At 43.1% G+C, this 19466-nt stretch overlaps 1 protein-coding gene across 3 annotated transcripts in view; it reads left to right on the top strand.

Annotated features, from left to right (window-relative positions):
* Window positions 1–19466, top strand: part of tafa4b (TAFA chemokine like family member 4b) — a 492967-nt gene that overhangs the window by 331213 nt on the left and 142288 nt on the right. For all 3 annotated transcript variants that reach the window (XM_038810609.1, XM_038810611.1, XM_038810612.1), the window contains one exon: window positions 3398–3522. In XM_038810609.1, coding sequence (XP_038666537.1) covers window positions 3398–3522 — 125 coding nt within the window. The remainder of the gene's footprint in view (window positions 1–3397; window positions 3523–19466) is intronic.

Here is a 19466-nt window from a genome sequence, read left to right as displayed (position 1 = left end):
GCTCCATGGAATTTTACAGCACAGTAGGGGGGCCATTTGTCTGTCATGCCTGTGCTGATGGTTTGAAAGAAGTGTCTAATTTAATCCCACAGCTTCATTTTTTATCCGTTACCCTGCAAATTAATCCTCTTCAAGTACATGTCCAATTGCCTTTTGAACGGTCCTATGTAATCTGATTGCATTACCCTTTCGGATAAGGCATCCCAGGCTGTGGGACAAATATTCTCCAATTTCCACTCTTGCGAATTGTTTTAAATCTGTGGCCTTTCGTTATTGACTCACTTGTGAGAGGAAATGATTTCTCTATTTACTCTATCAAACCCCTCATAATTTGAATATTGGGCAGCACGGTGGCGCAGTGGGTTAGCCCTCGTGCCTCATGGAGCCGAGGTCCCAGGTTCGATCCAGGCTCTGGGTCACTGTCTGAGTGGAGGTTACAGTTCTCCCCATGTCTGTGTGGCTTTCGCCCCCACAACCCAAAGATGTGCAGGGTAGGTGGATTGGCCACGCTAAATTGCCACTTAATTGGAAAAAATGAATTGGGTACTGTAAATTTAAAAAAATAATAATTTGAATATTTCATTAGGTCTCCTCTTAACCTTCTCTGCTATAATCCCAATCTCTCACCATAACTGAAGTCCTTCATCCTTGATATAATTCTGCATTTGTTCTGTTGCGAAGGCCTGGAAATCCTTCTTGAAGTGTAGTGCCCAGATTTGAACAGAATACCCTAGGTGAGTGATTTGTAAAGATTTAACATTAATGCCTCTATCTTACAAAGCTAAGTAGCCCATATGCTTTTTTAAGTGCCTTAGTAATTGTACTCCTTCAAGCATTTGAGAATACGCAATTGCAGGTCTCACTGTGCTTAAAATGGCACAGTTTATGTTAACCTGTATTTCTGTGTTTTCTCCCAGTATTAAATTGCATGGGCCTATCTCAACAGTCTCTATCCTATTAACGTCTGGCAACTACTTGCTACAATGCACATTTTGTGTAATTCCAAACTTTGAAATGATACGCCCACTACCCAAGTCCAGGAATAGCAATAAATGGAATGGTCCATACCACCCTTAGGAAACACCTCTGCCTCCTTCTGTCCAGTCAGAAAATCATTCATTCATTCACTGCTACTCTGCTTACTGTTATGTATTAAAGCTGCCACTACCCCTTTAACACCATGAGCCTCTATTTTACAAACAACCCTGTTATGTGATACATTATCAAATGCCCATAAAAAATCCATACGCACAACATCGACTACACTAATTTAGTAACCCTATTTGTTACTTATTCAAAGAGCTCAATCTGGTTGCTAGTATTTCCTTACCATTAACCTACCAGGTTTTCCTTTTTTGACTAGAGGTTTACATTTGCAATCCTTCAATCCTCTGACACCACTCGCATAACCAAGGAGCATTGAAAGATTAAGGTCAGGGCTTCCGTTATCTGCATATGTGTTTCCTCAGCAAGTTGGGATGCATCCATTTGGACTGGGAAAACTACCATTTAAGAGATGGCAACCTATTGAGCACCTCTTTCTATTTATTTTTATCCTACCTGATATCTGTACTTCCCAATCCACTGTACATGCAGGCTAACTAAATATAACAGTTTAGTTTGAGACTGTGAAGTTTAGTTTCCTTTTTAGTAACTAGTTTAGTTTATCTATGCATACACATATTGCTTGCTCATTTGTTATTCAGTGCAATTGTTCGATAACGTGACGTGGGATGTTGTTTTATGTTCTACTACTAATAAAGATGTGAGAAAGATCTTATGATGGCACAGGATAGGTTTAATAGCCAAAATAAACCTTAAAGAAGGGATTTCTGTTCGTTATTTGAGAACAAGCACGAACAGATTCAAAAACAGCTTCTTCCCCACTGTTACCAGACTTTGAAATATCCTCTTATGGACTGAGCTAATCTCTCTATGCATTTTCTCTACTGTTGTAGTACTGTATGCTTCACCCAATGTCTGTGTCCGTGTATTTACATTGTGTATTTATTGCATGTCCTATGTTTTTCATGTATGGACCGATCTGCCTGGTCTGGATGCAGAACCAATACTTTTCACTGTACCTCGCTACATGTGACAATAGATCTAATCTAATCTAAAAGTCCATTATTCATCAGGACCATTGAAGATAGTCTCAAGACATGATGAGTGAAAACCCATCTAGAAGAGTATACAAAAACTCAAATTTCTAGGATAAGGATGGAAGGGAGACCACAAAATGTAACTCCACCCCCCCCCCCTACCTGGTAGAATTTGTAACAGAATTCGCAAACACTTGTAATCACACTGAGTTCCTCTTGGAATCTCTTTGAGCAAGGATGTTTCATTTTCACAATAGGTGTATGATGCTCGTTTCCATCAGTACGATTATACAAAGTGCAATTACTTAATTAATGGATGTGAAATCCGACACACTATCATTGATGAACTCTTAAAAAGGTCTGGTAATGGCTCTTTCACTTCAGTTTGGCACCAGACTAAACAAATCCTTTACAGTTAAAATACTTAGCCATGTGTTCCTTTCTGTTCAATACTTCCTCAATTATTACTAGAAGCATTGAATCCACTTAGGTAAAAGGCATATGGAATGAACCAGATCTCACAGGAATTCCCTCACTTCTGCAACCTGCAAAAATAGCTTTTAGTGACATGTAAAAATAAAACTGCAGGAAGCTGCTGCAATTCCTATCTCACACTTGATATTTTCTGTGTCTGTACACGACAAAAGAAAAATGCTTGTATACCTATAAAACACTTCTGCCAGCACTAATTCAGGTCCCAGAAAAAGATGATACTGTGACCCATTTGCCGATATGTGTTCTAATGTTTAGTCCATATTGAGCCAGGCCATTTACTGGTGGCAGGGAGGAGAAGTATTCTATCGTGTGCAGATGTCTTCCTCTCATTGCGTTGTATTGGCTGGGGTTAGAGAGTCATGGTTTCAAAGCTGAAAAAAGATGCTGCCGAGATGAGCAGTTGTGAGGGAGTAAACAAAAGAAAGGGACAAAGAAGCAAAATTAAAACAGAAGAGCTTTAAAACATAGAAATTAATGTATTTCTGCAAAGATAGTCTTCTCATTTGACAGCTAGTAACTGGAGAACCTGTTGCAATCCAGGTAATCTTATTTATAAATATGACCCATTTACCTTGGTTAGAAGCGTAAGCCTACTAAATGGAGCTCAAAGGTCCAGTCATAAAAATAAATTGACCTTAGCAGCTAGACAAGGATGTAAATTATATTTAATAGCTATTCTGTTCAAGCTTCGGCCTAACACTGAAATAATGGAATCTAAGCCATTTCATTTGTTTTATGCTGTTTGTACGCATAATCTCCCATCACTAATCTGGCACTGGTTTATTTCAATTCTTTTCTAGCCTCTGTAGTGATGCAGAAGTGGTGGTGCCATATGAATCCTTGCCTCGAGGGTGAGGAATGCAAGGTTCTTCCAGACCTTTCAGGGTGGTCCTGCAGCAGTGGCAACAAGGTCAAAACCACCAAGGCAAGTAAATTGAAATAGCAGCCAGTGTTACTGTACACCAATCTTAAGTGTGAAGTTACAGAGCAATTCTGCTAAAGGGTCTACTCTATTACTGAAATAATAAAAAACAAAGCTGTCACTTTCGATCTGCTAGAAATAGCAGAGTTAAGCATCAGAATGTCCTGGCTATATTTGTCGACTATGAATAATTTACACAGACTCATTTATGATATTGCTGAGGAAAACTGTATAAAACAAATCGTGTGAACATAAGCTTTAATAAAATATTAACACTGAGAAAAGATGCATTTATAATTTGGAGAGTTTATGAAGCTTTCCAAATAGCAACAGCCAATATTTAATTTGAAATTTTGCACAAAACTATGATTTTATTTCACAGAAAAATAAAATCTATAAAACTGCATAAATGGTGGATGTTGGCAATTAATCTGAGCCGAAAATGAAATGAATCCTCTTTGAATCATAAACAATAATTATTTACAAAATATAGCACAGTATATCTACACTCGTAATCCTGTCAACAGTTTGTCTGTTATATTAGAATTCAGCTTTCTTTTATCTTATGTAAAAGATTTATTATGATTTTTATTGATTCTAATTAATCTATCTTTATTATCATGTATTAAACATATTTAATAACAGGGAAGGAAAATCAGAATGCAATTAATATACAATTTGAATGCCATCCTATATCAAAATATCTATTTTGGAATTGTTACAGCACCATAGAAGCTACTAGGCAATATGAAAATCTACAGTAGTTGAAGTAATAGAATATTAATGCCAATATGGCAGTCTGTAACTTATTCCTGAACTCCACATGATGTGCAGCAAAATGATTCCATGTTACTGATGATTTTCATGTAATTGAGATTACTTTTGTTTCTGATACCCATGTTTCCTGAATGTGTGGGTATGTGATGACCAGATACAGAATCATTTCTGTGACCAAGGTAAAACTCAATATTGGAAAAATTAATGGCGTAATTTTTAAAAATGTAAACCAATGGTCAGTGGTGGCTAGTCATCATTTGGATAGGTGACGATGCATCACTAACCAACTTGTAGTCATGAGAACAGAACTCTCATGCATCCATCCCTTACTCTTTGCCACAGTCCAAGAGATATACTGGTAATCTTCCTGTTTGTGTAGTCCTTGCGATGAAGCAGCAAAAAGAAAACCCCAAAACTGACTACATTGGGAGTTGCCAGACCATCGAAATATGGAACCATCAAGTGCTCTGATTTGAAGCAGCTCTAGAGCTTGTGCTCTGGAAGTCTATATGAAGTAGTGCCTCACCTATTGCACTTGTTAAGTGGTCTCTGCTTCTGATGGTTATTTCATTTCTGGCACATTGACAGAAGAAGATTGAAACATATGCAACCATTTTCCGCCAGAAGGGCCGAAATGTTGATCCATCTCTGCTTCTTTCTGAGGACCTCAACATTCCGAAATGCAGTTTTCAACCAATTAGTTTCACTCCACGTGAAGGCACTGGATACAGAAATGATTATGAGCCCTGCCAACAGTCCAGCTTAAGACTTGTGCTCCAGAACCAGCTGTGTAGCTAGCCAAGCTATTCCAGTGCAGCTACAACACTGTTACCTTCCCAACAATATAGAAATTGCCCGGTAATATCTTGTCAATAAAAAGTTGGACAAATCTAATCTGGCCAAATACCACCTCATTAGTCTCCTCTCACCCATCAGCAAAGTGCTTAAAATTGTCATTGGTAGTGTTATCAGGTGGTACTTAACAATAACCTGTCGATCGATGTTCAGTTTATGTTCTACAAAGACAACTTTACTCCAGACCTTATTACAGCTTTGGCCCAAGCATGGTTCAAAGTGCAGAATTCCAAAGGTGAGGTGAGAGTGACTGCCCAAAACATCAAGGCAGCATATAACTGAATGTGTTATCAAGGGGCATGAGCAAAAAGTCAATGAAAATTAGGGGGAAATCTTTTTAAGAGTTGGACTCATACCAAGCTCAAAAGAAGATTGTTTTGGCTGTTGGAGGCCTATCTTTTCAGTCCCAGGACATCACTGCAAGAGTTCCTCAGGGTAGTATCCTGGGCCCAAACACCTTCAGCTGTTTCATCAATGACCTTCCCTCCATTCTCTAACTGTAGAGGTTCATTGATGTTTTCACAGAATTCAGTACCATTTACAACTTTTCAGACATTGAAGAAGTCTGTGCCTGCATTCAACAAGACCTTGACAACATTAATACTTAGGTTAATAATTGACAAGTAACAATTGTATCACAGAAGAGTTAGATAAAGATTATCTTCAACAAGACTGAACATAACCATCTAGCTGTGATGTTCATTGGCAATACTATTTCCAAATCTCATCATCAACAGTTTGGGGCCTATCATTGGCCAAAAGTTGAACTGGATCAGCCATATAACTATTGTAGCTACAAAAACAAGTCAGAGGCTGGGAATTGTGCAGTGAGAAGCTCACCTCCTTACTCTCCAATGATTGTGCACCATCTACAAGGCAAAAGTCAGAAGCATGAACTTGCCTGGACGAGTGCAACTCTCACAGCACTGAAGAAGTTGCATACTATTCAGGACAAAGCAGTTCACTTGTCCCATCTTAAGCATATATTCCCTCTGCCGTTGACGCATTGCAGCAACAGCGCATACAATCTACATGATGCACTGCAGCAACTCGTGATTTGGCATCAAATCGGCACCCAACGTGATTACGGCGCCGGAACCGATTCTCCGTCCAATCGCGTTTCCCAATTTTGCTGTCGGCCGATGGAGAATCTCGCTCAAGGTGATTTTTTCTTGTTTAAGTGGGAATAGAAAAAGTAGTTCATGGTATTGTGTTCATTGTACTGAGTACCATTGTTTAAGGGGTGATTGTAAATTATTTTCTCATGTGATGTTAAAGATATTTTAAGACTGTGTAAGTAATAAAGTTTGTTTTAAAATACCATAGCCATATGTGATCACTTGTGGAGTGAGGTATCTTTTCCTCGCAATCTTACGAAATTTAAATAAAATATTGGGGTTTTTGCCCAGTATCCTAGCCACAGTTGGGGTAGGTCTGGGATTGTCATACTTTGCATTAACACTTTAAATACTGGAACTGAGATTGCATCACATGGGGCATGCCTGCTCTGTGGAAAACCCAGAAAGAAAATTATAATGTATTAACTGCGTTTAAAAAAACACTGATAAATGCAGTGAACACACTTGCAGATCTCCTACATAGTATTTGTCTGCCCTCACCTCCCAGGCAATATCCTGGTCTTTATACTATTTAGAAATTTTGGTCTAAGATAAGAGCAGCACGGTAGCACAAGTGGATAGCACTGTGGCTTCACAGCGCCAGGGTCCCAGGTTTGATTCCCCGCTGGGTCACTGTCTGTGCGGAATCTGCACGTTCTCCCCGTGTGTGCGTGGGTTTCCTCTGGTTTCCTCCCACAGTCCAAAGACGTGCAGGTTAGGTGGATTGGCCATGATAAATTGCCCTTAGTGACCAAAAAGATTAGGAAAGGTTATTGGGTTACGGGGATAGGGTGGAAGTGAGGGCTTAAGTGGGTCGGTGCAGACCCGATGGGCCGAATGGCCTCCTTCTACACCGTATGTTCTATGAATAGAAACGCTGACTGACCATAATGTTTCCAAGTACAATCTGAAATCGAGGCTGATTATTTATTGTAACAATTAAATATTTCTGTGCCAACCTGCAAATACATTGAATGACTGTGATACCAAAAGATGTTCAAAACATTCACCCAGCAGTAAAGCATAATATTAAGCACAACTGCAGTTTTTGGAGATTGTTGTATGGGAGAATATAAGTAGTCTCATTCACTGCCCTTGGCATCTGGTGAGGTAAATTTCTATCATTGCTGAAGATGAACACTGGGAGGTGTATACTTTATGTAATGTACTATGACAAGCTGCAACTGTTAAAAAAAAAATTAAATAAGGAAATTAGACTCGCATCTTATTGATGAATGTGGGGTACTGCATCAGAAATAATGAAGGTTTATCTGAAATTCACTACAAATATCCCTTTGTTCTCAGCAGTAAAAGCAGAAGGGACAGTTTCCATTGCAGGGAATGATTCAGTGGTGAGAAAGGTCAATAAGGAAAGACAGTTCTGCAATCTCAATTCCGAATGATTCATTTTTAAAACAGCGAGGAAATAATCACACCATGCTGTTCAAGTATGATACTCTACTAAGGTGTGATTGAAGTATATTATTCAGAAACTGAAGGGTAGTTTAATGTAAAAGGACTATCTGCCTTAAATGAAGAGTGCTTGATCATACCGAGCCTATCTTCAGCTTAGTATAATTAGAAATAAATTGGAGGTTATGAATAAGATAGACTATATCCTTAAGCAGCGGCCTTTTGTATTCAAGTGTAGCATTATTCAGCAGGAAACACAAGGGAATAAGTTTTTCTTATCCAATGCCAGGTAGCTCATGATTTTCTGTGCTTTGAGCCTTAATACTAATTCAAAAGACTCTTGGGCAATAGAATTGCCCACAAGCTATGGTTAATCTGCTCAGATAATACTCAGTGCATAGAATGTTAATGCACAAATTGTTAATCAGATTATGTGCTATAGCAGAATGTATACATTCTAATGATTGTTGCATAACCTCTTATAATAAGAGAAAATGCCCTTAGCAACTTCCTGTTTAAAAAAGAAACTCTGTAAAGGGGTTGAAAAAGCACAAGACATGGGAGTTGCAGACATTGACCTTCATTCATGCAGAAATCTCTTTGAAATGAGTTCAGGACTCCAATCAGAGCTGTGGTAGCAGTGATTTAGCACGTTTGACTTCTGGTCTAGTAGCCTGAGAAAGTACCATGGAAGTTCTAACATTTCTGCAATTGTGATGGACTTCCAAGGTGTTAGCTTTGGATGAGTGGTAGCTACTTTGTCTCTTAGTGGGAAGGTTGTGGGCTCAAGTTCCACTTGAGTAACTAGACTGGCACTTCAGTGTAGAATTGAGGGAATGCTATGCTGTTAGGGATGTTGTTCTTTGGATGAGACATTAAATTAAGTCAATGCGCTCTTGGGTGGATGTAAATGGCTGTATTGCCCTAGTTGAAAAAGAGGAAGGAAATTCTCGCTGCGTTGTGATCAATATTTATCTCAGGGCCAACAGCAGTAAAGCAGGTTATCTTTTCATTTCGTTATTTCTGGGTCTCTGTTGAATGCAAAATGGCTGCTGAGTTTCCTACAATCCAACAGTGATTGCATATCAAAAGTACTTAAATGGCTGAAAAGCAATTTAGGACATCCTGAAGCTGTGAAAGGAACAATACTGGACAATCTATTGGATAGATTAGGCTAGATCAAAACTTTGAATGAAGAAAGAATATGCTTGCAGGAAATAATATTGTGGTATCAGGGTCTGGTACATAAAGGGCTAATGTGGGTCTGAATACAGTACCACATAAACAGCGATGTAACAGAATATATAATCCACACCTCGGGGTCAGTGGACAGAGCTGTGTGTAGAAGTAAGCATGGAAATCGTTCCAAGCTTGGACCTTTACTGTACCTATGTATATAGGGCGCGATTCTCCGCCCCCACACCGGGTGGGAGAATCGCGGGAGGGCCGGTCTGGCAACCCCCCGCGATTCTCCCACCACCCCCCCAAAATGGCGTGTTGCGTTTTGCAACACGCCGCTCGGAGAATTGCGCGCCGCTGTTTTTCATGGCGACCCATGATTCTCTGACCTGGATGGGCCGAGCAGCCTGCCGTTCACGACCGGTTCACGATGGTGGCAACCACACCTGGTCGCTGCCGTCATGAACATGGCGCCAGATGCTCGTTTGGGGCTTCTGGGGGGCGGAGAGGGGAGTGAGCACCACGACCGTGCTCGGGAGGGGGCTGGCCCGCGATCGGTGCCCACCCAATGGGACGCACTCTTTCCCCTCCGCCACCCAGCAAGATCAAGCCGCCACGTCTTGCGGGGCAGCAGAGGGGAAGACGGCAACCGCGCATGCGCGGCTGATGTCATTAGGTGTGTCGGCCGCGTCATTCTCGGCGCGCCGGGCCTTGACGCCAGCGACAAGGCCCGGCGGCCGAGATTCACGGCACGGCCCTCCTAGCCCCATGGTGGGGGGGGGGGAGGAAATAGGGGGCCAGGTTTAGAATAGGGGCTGGTTTAGCTCACTGGGCTAAATCGCTGGCTTTTAAAGCAGACCAGGCAGGCCAGCAGCACGGTTCGATTCCCGTACCAGCCCCCCCGGACAGGCGCCGGAATGTGGCGACTAGGGGCTTTTCACAGTAACTTCATTGAAGCCTACTCGTGACAATAAGCGATTTTCATTTTTTTCATTTTCAGGAGTGGCCTCCGACGCCGTCGTGAACCTCTCCGTGTTTCACGACGGCGTCGGGCCTGGCGGAGAATTCCGCCCACAGTTTCTCGTAGTTAAGAAATACTTGCTGCTGAACTACCTAAGATTATGAATACCTTAATTAGACCTGTCAAGCTATGCTCAATGCCTTAGAACATGGTGGCAGTGAAAAGAACATCTCAAACCTCACAGAGACTGTAGAAGAAAATTAAAATCCTGGAAAATTGAAGAAAAAAATTAAAGAAGCATTCTGACCTGAAGAAAAGCTCAAGAAGTGAAGGCCGAGAAAGAACTTGCCAGAGAAAAGCTCCAAGGAAATGCTTTGAAGCTGAAGACAGAAATTAAATTCCTCACTGCAGCAGAAGACTCAATTGCATCCCTTAGAAGTCCGACTTCAAACCAGAAAGTGCAGAGTCAGCGGATCTAGCAGGCATGAGATAAAAAATTAAATAAGTCCTGAAAAAAAGTTAAATACATCAGTGATCAGAAAATGTGGTTTAAATCACAGTCTGAGAAACCTGGGGCGGGCGGCCTCCCCCCCGGCGATTCTCTGGCCCGCGATGGGCCAAGTTCCCGCCTGTTTTTGCCAGGTGCCACCAGCGTAAATCAAGGTAGGTCCCTACTGGTGGGACCCACCTCCGTGGTCGGCCTCCGGGATCCTCGGGGGGGGGGGGGGGGGGGGGGGGAGGGGGGGGGGGGGGGAGGGGGGGGGGGTGAGGGGGGGGGGAGGGGGGGGGTGGGGGGGGGAGGGGGGGGGTGAGGGGGGGGGGAGGGGGGGTGGGGGGGGGGGTGAGGGGGGGGGGTGAGGGCGATCTGGCCTCGGTCGGGGCCCGCCGATCCACGGGAGGGCCTGTGACATGGGGGCACTTTATTCCTACGCGCCAGCCGTGTAGGCCACCGCAATTGCCGGCGCGAAGGTGAACCCCCCCTGCGCATGCGCAGGGATGACGTCAACAGACGCTGACCCTCCCGCACATGCGCGGACCCGCGTCGGCTGGCGGAGTCCCTTCGGCCCCGGCTGGCGCGGTGCCAAAGGTCTTCCACGCTGGCCGGCGGGGTGCAAACCACTCCGACGCCGTCCTAGCCCATGAAAGTGCGGAGGATTCCGCACCTTTGGGGCGGCCCGACGCCGGAGCGGTTCCCGCCACTCCACTGCGCCGTTTCTGCCCACCCCGCCAATTCCCGGAGAATCCCGGCCCTGATTCCTGAGTCCATGTCTGAATATCTGGCAGCTGAGCTAGATGTGAACAAAAGGAAAAAACATTAATTGCAACTGAGTAGGTGGCTTTAAAAAACCAGCAAAGGCCATGATTTGATGCTTCCAAGACCCAAAAACATTGCACGAAAGAATGGAAGGCTCCAACTAGTTGATCGAGGTAGCAACTGTTGAAAAAATATAAACACTGAGATCACAAATGCCATTACTATGGGAACCCACCAAAACCAACAAGTGTGGGGAAACCCTTTGTGCAGAAGCGTACGGCGGCACCATTTTGGGTTTTCGGTACCCTCTTAAAACTGAACCTACAATTTAAAAATTTTAACCATGGATCAGAAATCCATTTTTCCAGATCAATTTGGACTTATTAAGGCCAAGATCAATGACAAAATTGGAGACTTTGGAGAAAAAGATCCCTTAGATTCATGACTGCTTCAGATCTGGATAGAAAGACAGAAGCTGAACAGGTTAACAGACTGCTTCATTCAGTCGGGTAATATCCAATGATATAATAGCGGGAAAAGGAACCAATAAATCATCTGCAGAATTTATTGATGTTTTAAAATGATTCAATGCTTATTTAATCTCAGAAGTAAAAAATTTGGAAGGGCTTGATTTAATAAGCATGCCCAGCCACCAAGAGAACCTGTTGACTCCTTCATTAATGATCTATACAGAATGATTGTGGGCTGGGACAGGGATCTGAAATCTGATCTAATTAGCAATAGAATAGTTGTGGGAATGGTAGATGACGCATTCTCAGACATGCTTTAAGTGAAGGAAGATCTGACCCTTGAGACTGCCACTCTGATTGTCAAGACAATCCAAAATCCATTTCCAGCTCAAATCCACATTAACAAAGAACAAAGAACAAAGAAAATTACAGCACAGGGACAGGCCCTTCGGCCCTCCCAGCCTGCGCCGATCCAGATCCTTTATCTACACCTGTCTCCTATTTTCCAAGGTCTACTTCCCTCTGTTCCCACCCATTCATATACCTGTTCACATGCATCTTAAATGATGCTATCGTGCCCGCCTCTACCACCTCCGCTGGTAAAGCGTTCCAGGCACCCACCACCCTCTGCGTAAAAAACTTTCCACGCACATCTCCCTTAAGCTTTCCCCCTCTCACCTTGAAATCATGACCCCTTGTAACTGACACCCCCACTCTTGGGAAAAGCTTGTTGCTATCCACCCTGTCCATACCTCTTATAATTTTGTAGACCTCAATCAGGTCCCCCCTCAACCTCCGTCTTTCCAACGAAAACAATCCTAATCTACTCAACCTTTCTTCATAGCTAGCACCCTCCATACCAGGCAACATCCTGGCGAACCTCCTCTGCACCCTCTCCAAGGCATCCACAGCCTTCTGGTAATGTGGCGACCAGAATTGCACGCAGTATTCCAAATGTGGCCGAACCAAAGTCCTATACAACTGTACCATGACCTGCCAACTCTTTGCAGAAAGCAAACCATAGTACGAAGTATAACGTACTGTCCAGCTAATGAATCAGCACAGATACAGGTACACTCCAGGCCAAGAAAAGCAATACACTCACTGACCCATAAATTGACCATGTCAGCACTGTGGAAAAAAAGTAGGTGTGATTATGTGCAATTTCAGCTCAATGCTTTCAATGTAACTGAATAGGACACTTTCAAAGCCCAAATATCAAAACGCACAGAGGATCCCAAGATTATTCATGAGATCAAGACAGTACACCAGGAGGACACATAAGATTGCTTCTCAGGTGAGGGCAAAGACCCTCGATTTTCATTTCGAAATGCAGACATCTCGGTTAATACTCACCTCCCAACTTTAAATTGGAAATGGGAGCCAGTGTTACAGTCCTATGAAAGGACAAAGAATGACGGCTCAGAGCCTCTGGTTGTGAACAACACGCCAGTTTATGGGGCAGGAGGAATCTAACCTCCTAATATTGAGGCAATATTTTGGAACCACTAAGGTGTGGCAGTAAGCAAATCTTTCAGTTTATGTACGTCATCTATAACCAGTCTTTTTCTGCCTGAGCAATCTCCTGAAAACGATGAAAGATTTCAAGACAACCACTGTCGTAATTTATACAGAATTGCAAATTCCTGAGAGCTCCAACCAGATGGATTCTCATAACTAGGTTTCTACTCTGAATTGTCTTGTCTTTTTGCAGTTCAGGTTTGCTCACTTTCATGACAGGTGGTAGAAAGCCCTCATTTGTCAGAACAGTCAACTATTCAGATGGTTATCTTAATATCTTGAGTAGATGACAATCAAGAGAAGAACCAACAATGAGAAGAGTTTTAAACTTTGATTCCGACCCCCATTGGAAAGAGAAACACAGAGACCACCAACAGGTACAGCAATTCCCACCCAGCATGACAGTGTCACAAACAATGCTGGAACCCAGGAGCAGCCATCCAGTGATGACAGCACAGTGCACAGCCAAGCGCAAGGATGAGTTTTCTACCAAGTAACACCCTCATACGGGACGAGCCATCATCCATCCCGGCATATGTCACTCAAACTGCATGGAGGACGAAGAGAGAAAAACACAATAGGGTAAAGCCCAGAGTTCGTCCACTAAGAGAGGGATAAACTAACGGCTACTAACCACAATCACTACAATTGGAGAATCGACAAAGGGAAATTCAATGCCAAAGAATGGGAAAAGAGGATGAAAAGACACCCATATGCCAGAACAACCTCCAATTCCAACAATGTTTATTTGCAGCGACAATCTACCACTCCTCCGATGGTAGTGAGAACAAGAAATGGAAGGTATATGTGGGGTCCAGACCACCTAACCTGTGACCTCAGAGACTTGAGAGGGGGCAATGGGGTAGTAATAATGATGAAAATACATGGGGTTAACTGGGATAGCTTGTAAATATGTTGGATAAAGACTTGGGGAGGTGTCGTATGAGGGTCAGGCACATAAAGGGTTATTGTGGGACTGAGTTCAGTACAGTATTACCGTAGAGGGATGTAAGGGAACACATGACACACACCTCGGGTTAGTGTAGCATTGAACAGATTTGTGTGTAGAAGCAAAAAGGAAGACAACTCCCAGCTTAGACCTTTACTGCCCCTATGAAGAGAGTTTCTAGTTGTTAATAAATACTGCTAAACTACCTAAGGTTCTGAATAACTTAATGAGACCTACTGAACTGCATCCAATACTTCACAATAAGTATATACAACAATTGCTTTGTTGCTAGTAACATATGAGGTTAAGAGATTTGCCAAAATAGGCTCTTGGAAACTTTCCCTCACCACCCAATCATCTTGGCCTGTGAGTTAGCTTTGCATTGACGATAAATCCAATCTTGATATAATTAGTTCCCATACATTTCCATAACACATAGGAACTTGGGAACAGGAGTAGGCCATTAACCCTTCGAGCCATGAGATCATGGCTGACCTGTGGCCTAATTCCATATAGCTGCCATGGGCCCATATCCCTTAATATATTTACTGAACAAAAATCTATCTGTCTCAGATATAAAATTAACAACAGTTCTAGCTTCAGCTGTGGTTTGTGAGAGAGAGTTCCATACCTCTACCACCCTCTGCGTGAAGAAGTGCTTCCTAACATCTCTCCTGAATGGTCTAGCCCTAATTTTTAGACTATGTCCCTGAGTTTTAGAATCTCCAACCAGTTATCTACCCTGTCTTTTCCTGTTAATACCTTGAATACTTTGATCAGATCACCCCTTAATGTTCTAAATTATAGTGAAAACAGGCCTAATTTGTGTAATCTCTTCTTGTAACTTCACCCTGTTATCCAGGTATTGTTTTTGGAAACCTACTTGCACTCCCTCCAAGGCCAACATTTCCATCCTAAGGTATGGTGCCTAGAACTGCTCACAGTACTGCAAATAGGGTCTAACCAAGGTTTTGTACAGCTGCAGCATAACTCCTGTGTGTTTATATTCCAATCCTCTAGATATAAAGGTTAGCATTCCATTAGCAATTTTGATTATTTTCTGGACTTGTTCCTGGCATTTCAAGGATCTATGCACCTGAATCCCCAAATCTCTTTGGACATCCACTGTACCTAACCTCTTTCCATTTAGAAATTACACTGCTCAATCGTTTTTTGGTCCAAAATGGATAACCTTACACTTGCTTACATTGAATTTCATCTGCCTCAATTTTGTCCATTCACCTAGTTTGCCAATATCTCCTTGCAATTTTATGCTATCATCGCGACTGCCTACAATGCCACCTAACTTTGTATCATCAGCAAATTTGAATACATGACTTTCTGCGCCATCATCCAAGTCATTAATGAATAATGTGAATAATTGAGGCCCCAACACAGATCCCTCTGGTACATCACAAGAAACATCCTGCCAATTAGAGTACTTACCCTTTATCCCCACTCTGTCACCTGCCACACAAACAATTTCCTAACCATGTCAATAATATGCCCTAAAATCCATGGGCTTCCTATGTGGGAATCTATCAAATGCCTTCTGGAAGTCCATATAACTAACTAACATCCATAGATTTTCCCCTGTCCACTAACTTAGTCACCTCTTCCAAAAATCAATAAGAATAGTTAGGCATGACCTTCTCTTCACGAATCCAGACTGGCTCTCGCTGATCGACCAAAATTTTTCGAGGTGTTCAGTTAGCCCATCCCTGATTTTAGACTCCAGTGATTTCCCCACCACAGATCTTAGGTGAACTGGTTTCCCCCTTTCACTCTTCTTAAAAAGTGGAATTATGTGCAATTTTCCAATCCAGAGGGACAACTCCTGAATCTCGGGAACTCTGAAGGATTATAGTTGCGGCATCTACAATGTGCTCCTCTACTTCCTTTAACACCCTTGGATGGAAACCATCAGATGCTGGGGATTTGTTACTCTTTAGTTCCATTAATTTCCGAGCTACTGGTGCTGTATTTACGTTAATTGCATTAAATCTCTGGACTTCCAGCAAGTTATCCTCCTTTTCAACTGTAAATACTGAGACAAAGTAATTGGATTGGATTGGATTGGATTTTTTTATTGGCACGTCTACCGAGGTAGAGTGAAAAGTATTTTTCTGCGAGCAGCTCAACAGATCATTAAGTACATGGGAAGAAAAGGGAAGAAAAGAAAATACATAATAGGGCAACATAAGGTATACAATGTAACTACATAAACACCGGCATCGGATGAAGCATACAGGGTGTAGTGTTAATGAGGTCAGTCCATAAGAGGGTCATTTAAGAGTGTGGTAACAGCGGGGAAGAAGCTGTTTTTGAGTCTGTTCGTGCATGTTCACAGACTTCTGTATCTCCTGCCCCCTGGAAGAAGTTGGAAGAGTGAGTAAGCCGGGTGGGAGGGGTCTTTGATTATGTTGTCCGCTTTCCCCAGGCAGCAGGAGGTGTAAATGGAGTCAATGGATGAGAGGCAGGTTCATGTGATGGACTGGGCAGTGTTCACGACTCTCTGACGTTTCTTGCGGTCCTGGGCCGAGCAGTTGCCATACCAGGTTGTGATGCAGCCAGATAGGATGCTTTCTATGGTGCATCGGTAAAAGTTGGTAAGGGTTAATGTGGACATGCCAAATTTCCTTAGTTTCCTGAGGAAGTATAGGCGCTGTTGTGCTTTCTTGGTGGTAGCGTCGATGTGAGGGGACCAGGACAGATTTTTGGTGATGTGCACCCTAGGAATTTGAAACTGCTAACCATCTCCACCTCTGCCCTGTTGATGCTGACTGGGATGTGTACAGTACTTTGCTTCCTGAAGTCAATGACCAGCTCTTTAGTTTTGCTGGCATTGAAGGAGAGATTGTTGTCGCTGCACCTCTCCATTAGGTTCTCTATCTCCCTCTGTATTCTGACTCATCGTTATTTGAGATCCGGCCCACTATGGTCGTATCATCAGCAAACTTGTAGATGGAGTTGGAACCAAATTTTGCCACACAATCGTGTGTGTACAGGGAGTAGAGTAGGGGGCCAAGTACGGAGCGTTGCGGGGCCCCAGTATTGAGGACTATTGTGCAGGAGATGTGGTTGTTCATTCTTACTGATTGTGGTCTGTTGGTCAGAAAATCAAGGATCCAGTTGCAGATTGGGGAACCAAGCCCTAGGTTTTGGAGCTTTGATATGAGCTTGGCTGGGATTATGGTGTTGAAGGCAGAGCTGTAGTCAATAAATATGAGTCTGATGTAGGAGTCCTTGTTGTCGAGATGCTCTAGGGATAAGTGTAGGGCCAGGGAAATGGCGTCTGCTGTGGACCGGTTGCGACGTTATGCGAATTGCAGTGGATCAAGGCGTTCTGGGAGTATGGAAGTGATGCACTTCATGATCAACCTCTCAAAGCACTTCATTACAACTGAAGTCAGGGCCACCGGACGGTAGTCATTGAGGCACGTTCCCTGGTTCTTCTTTGGCACCGGTATAATGGTGGTCTTCTTGAAGCAGTTGGGGACCTCAGCATGTTCAGCATGCCTGCCCTTTCCCTATTATCAGTGACAATAACTCCATTTTCAGCTTTTAGTGGGCCTATATTGCTTTCTCCTTTTATAGCTATAACATTTCTTCTTGTTAATTTTGATGTCCATTGCATATTCCCTTTTCATAGCTCTTATAAGTTGTTTTATGACCCGTTGCTGGTCTTTGTATCTATCCCATTCTTCTGAGTCAATGCTATGTTTTGCATTTTTGTAAGCCCTTTCAGTTTTATGCTGTACCTAACCTCTTTAGTTGTCCATTACTTTTTTTGTTTTCAGTGGAACCTTTTCCTCTCAGGGATATATACTCATTCTGTATCTTGTTAAATGATTCTTTAAACATTCTCCACTGATATTCAGTCATTTGACCCATTAACAGACCTTCCCATTTACCGTGCACAGTCTCTGTCACATCCCATTAAAATCGGTCTGACCCAAGTCTGAAATGCTAGGTTCGGATTCTCCGTCCCACCGCACCCGTTTTCTGGTGCGGCACGTCCCTGCTGGCAGTGGGATACACCGTTCCAGCAGCCGGCCAATGGGGTTTCCATTGTGGGCACCCCCATACCATCGGGAAATCCAAGGGCGTGAGTGCACTGCCGGCGAAGCGGAGGATCCTGCCGATGGAAAATCCAGCCCTATCTGAATTGTGTTTTTCACTTTCAAATTCTACATTGAATTCAATCATGTTGTGATCACTATTTGATAAATGTTCCGTAAGACATAGGACCAGAATTAGGCCACTCAGCCCATCGAGTCTGCTCTGCCATTCAATCATGGCTAATATTTTTCTCATCCCCATTCTCCTGCCTTTTCCCATAACTCAGTGAGGGCTTAAGTGAGTCTGTGCAGACTTGATGGGCCGAATGGCCTCCCTCTGCACTGTATGTTCTATGTTCTAACTCGTGATCCCCTTATTGATCCAAAACCTATCTATCTCTGTCTTAAAGACACTCAGTGATTTGGCCTCCACAGCCTTCTGCGGCAAACAGATTCACCACCCTCTGAGTGAAGAAATTCCTCCTCATCTCCGTTTTAAAGGCTTGTCCCTTTAGTCTGAGATTATGTCTTCTGCTTCTAGTTTATCCTACAAGTGGAAACATCCTCTCCACGTCCACTCTATCCAGACCACCCAGTATCCTGTAAATTTCAATAAGGTCCCCCCTCATCCTTCTAAACTCCAACAAGTACAGACCCAGAGTCCTCAACAATTCCTCATACATCAAGCTCTTCATTCCAGGGATCATTCTTGTGAACCTCCTCTGGACCCTTTCCAAGGCCAGTGCATCCTTCCTTAGATAGGGGGCCCAAACTGCTCACAATACTCCCAATGGGGTCTGACCAGAGCCTTATATAGCCTCAGAAGTACATCCCTGGTCTTGTATTCTAGCCCTCTCGACATGAATGCTAACATTGCATTTGCCTTCTAACTGCTTACTGAATATGCACATTAACCTTAAGAGAATCATGAACAAGGACTCCCAAGTCCCTTTGTGCTTCTGATTTCCTAAGCATCTTCCCGTTTAGAAAATAATCTATGCCTCCATTTCTCCTTCCAAAGTGCATAACCTCACACTTTTCCACATTGTATTCCATCTGCCACTTCTTTGCCTACTCTCCTAGCCTGTCCAAGTCCTTCTGTCCAGTCCCCCCTGCTTCCTCAATACTACCAGCCCCTCTACAGATCTTTGTATCATCTGCAAACTTAGCAACAATACCTTCAGTTCCTTCCTCCAGATCATTAATGTATATTGTGAAAAGTTGTGGTCCCAGCACCGACCCCTAAGAAACACCACTAGTCATAGGTAACCATCCTGAAAAGACCCCTTAATCCCCACTCTCTGTCTTCTGCCACTCAGCTATTCCTCTATCCATGCCAGGATCTTACCCTTAACACCATGGGCTCTTAACTTATTTAACAGTCTCCT

Source organism: Scyliorhinus canicula, chromosome 11 (assembly GCF_902713615.1).
Source record: "Scyliorhinus canicula chromosome 11, sScyCan1.1, whole genome shotgun sequence".
Lineage (NCBI taxonomy): Eukaryota > Metazoa > Chordata > Chondrichthyes > Carcharhiniformes > Scyliorhinidae > Scyliorhinus > Scyliorhinus canicula.
This window is presented reverse-complemented; position numbering and strand designations above follow the sequence as displayed.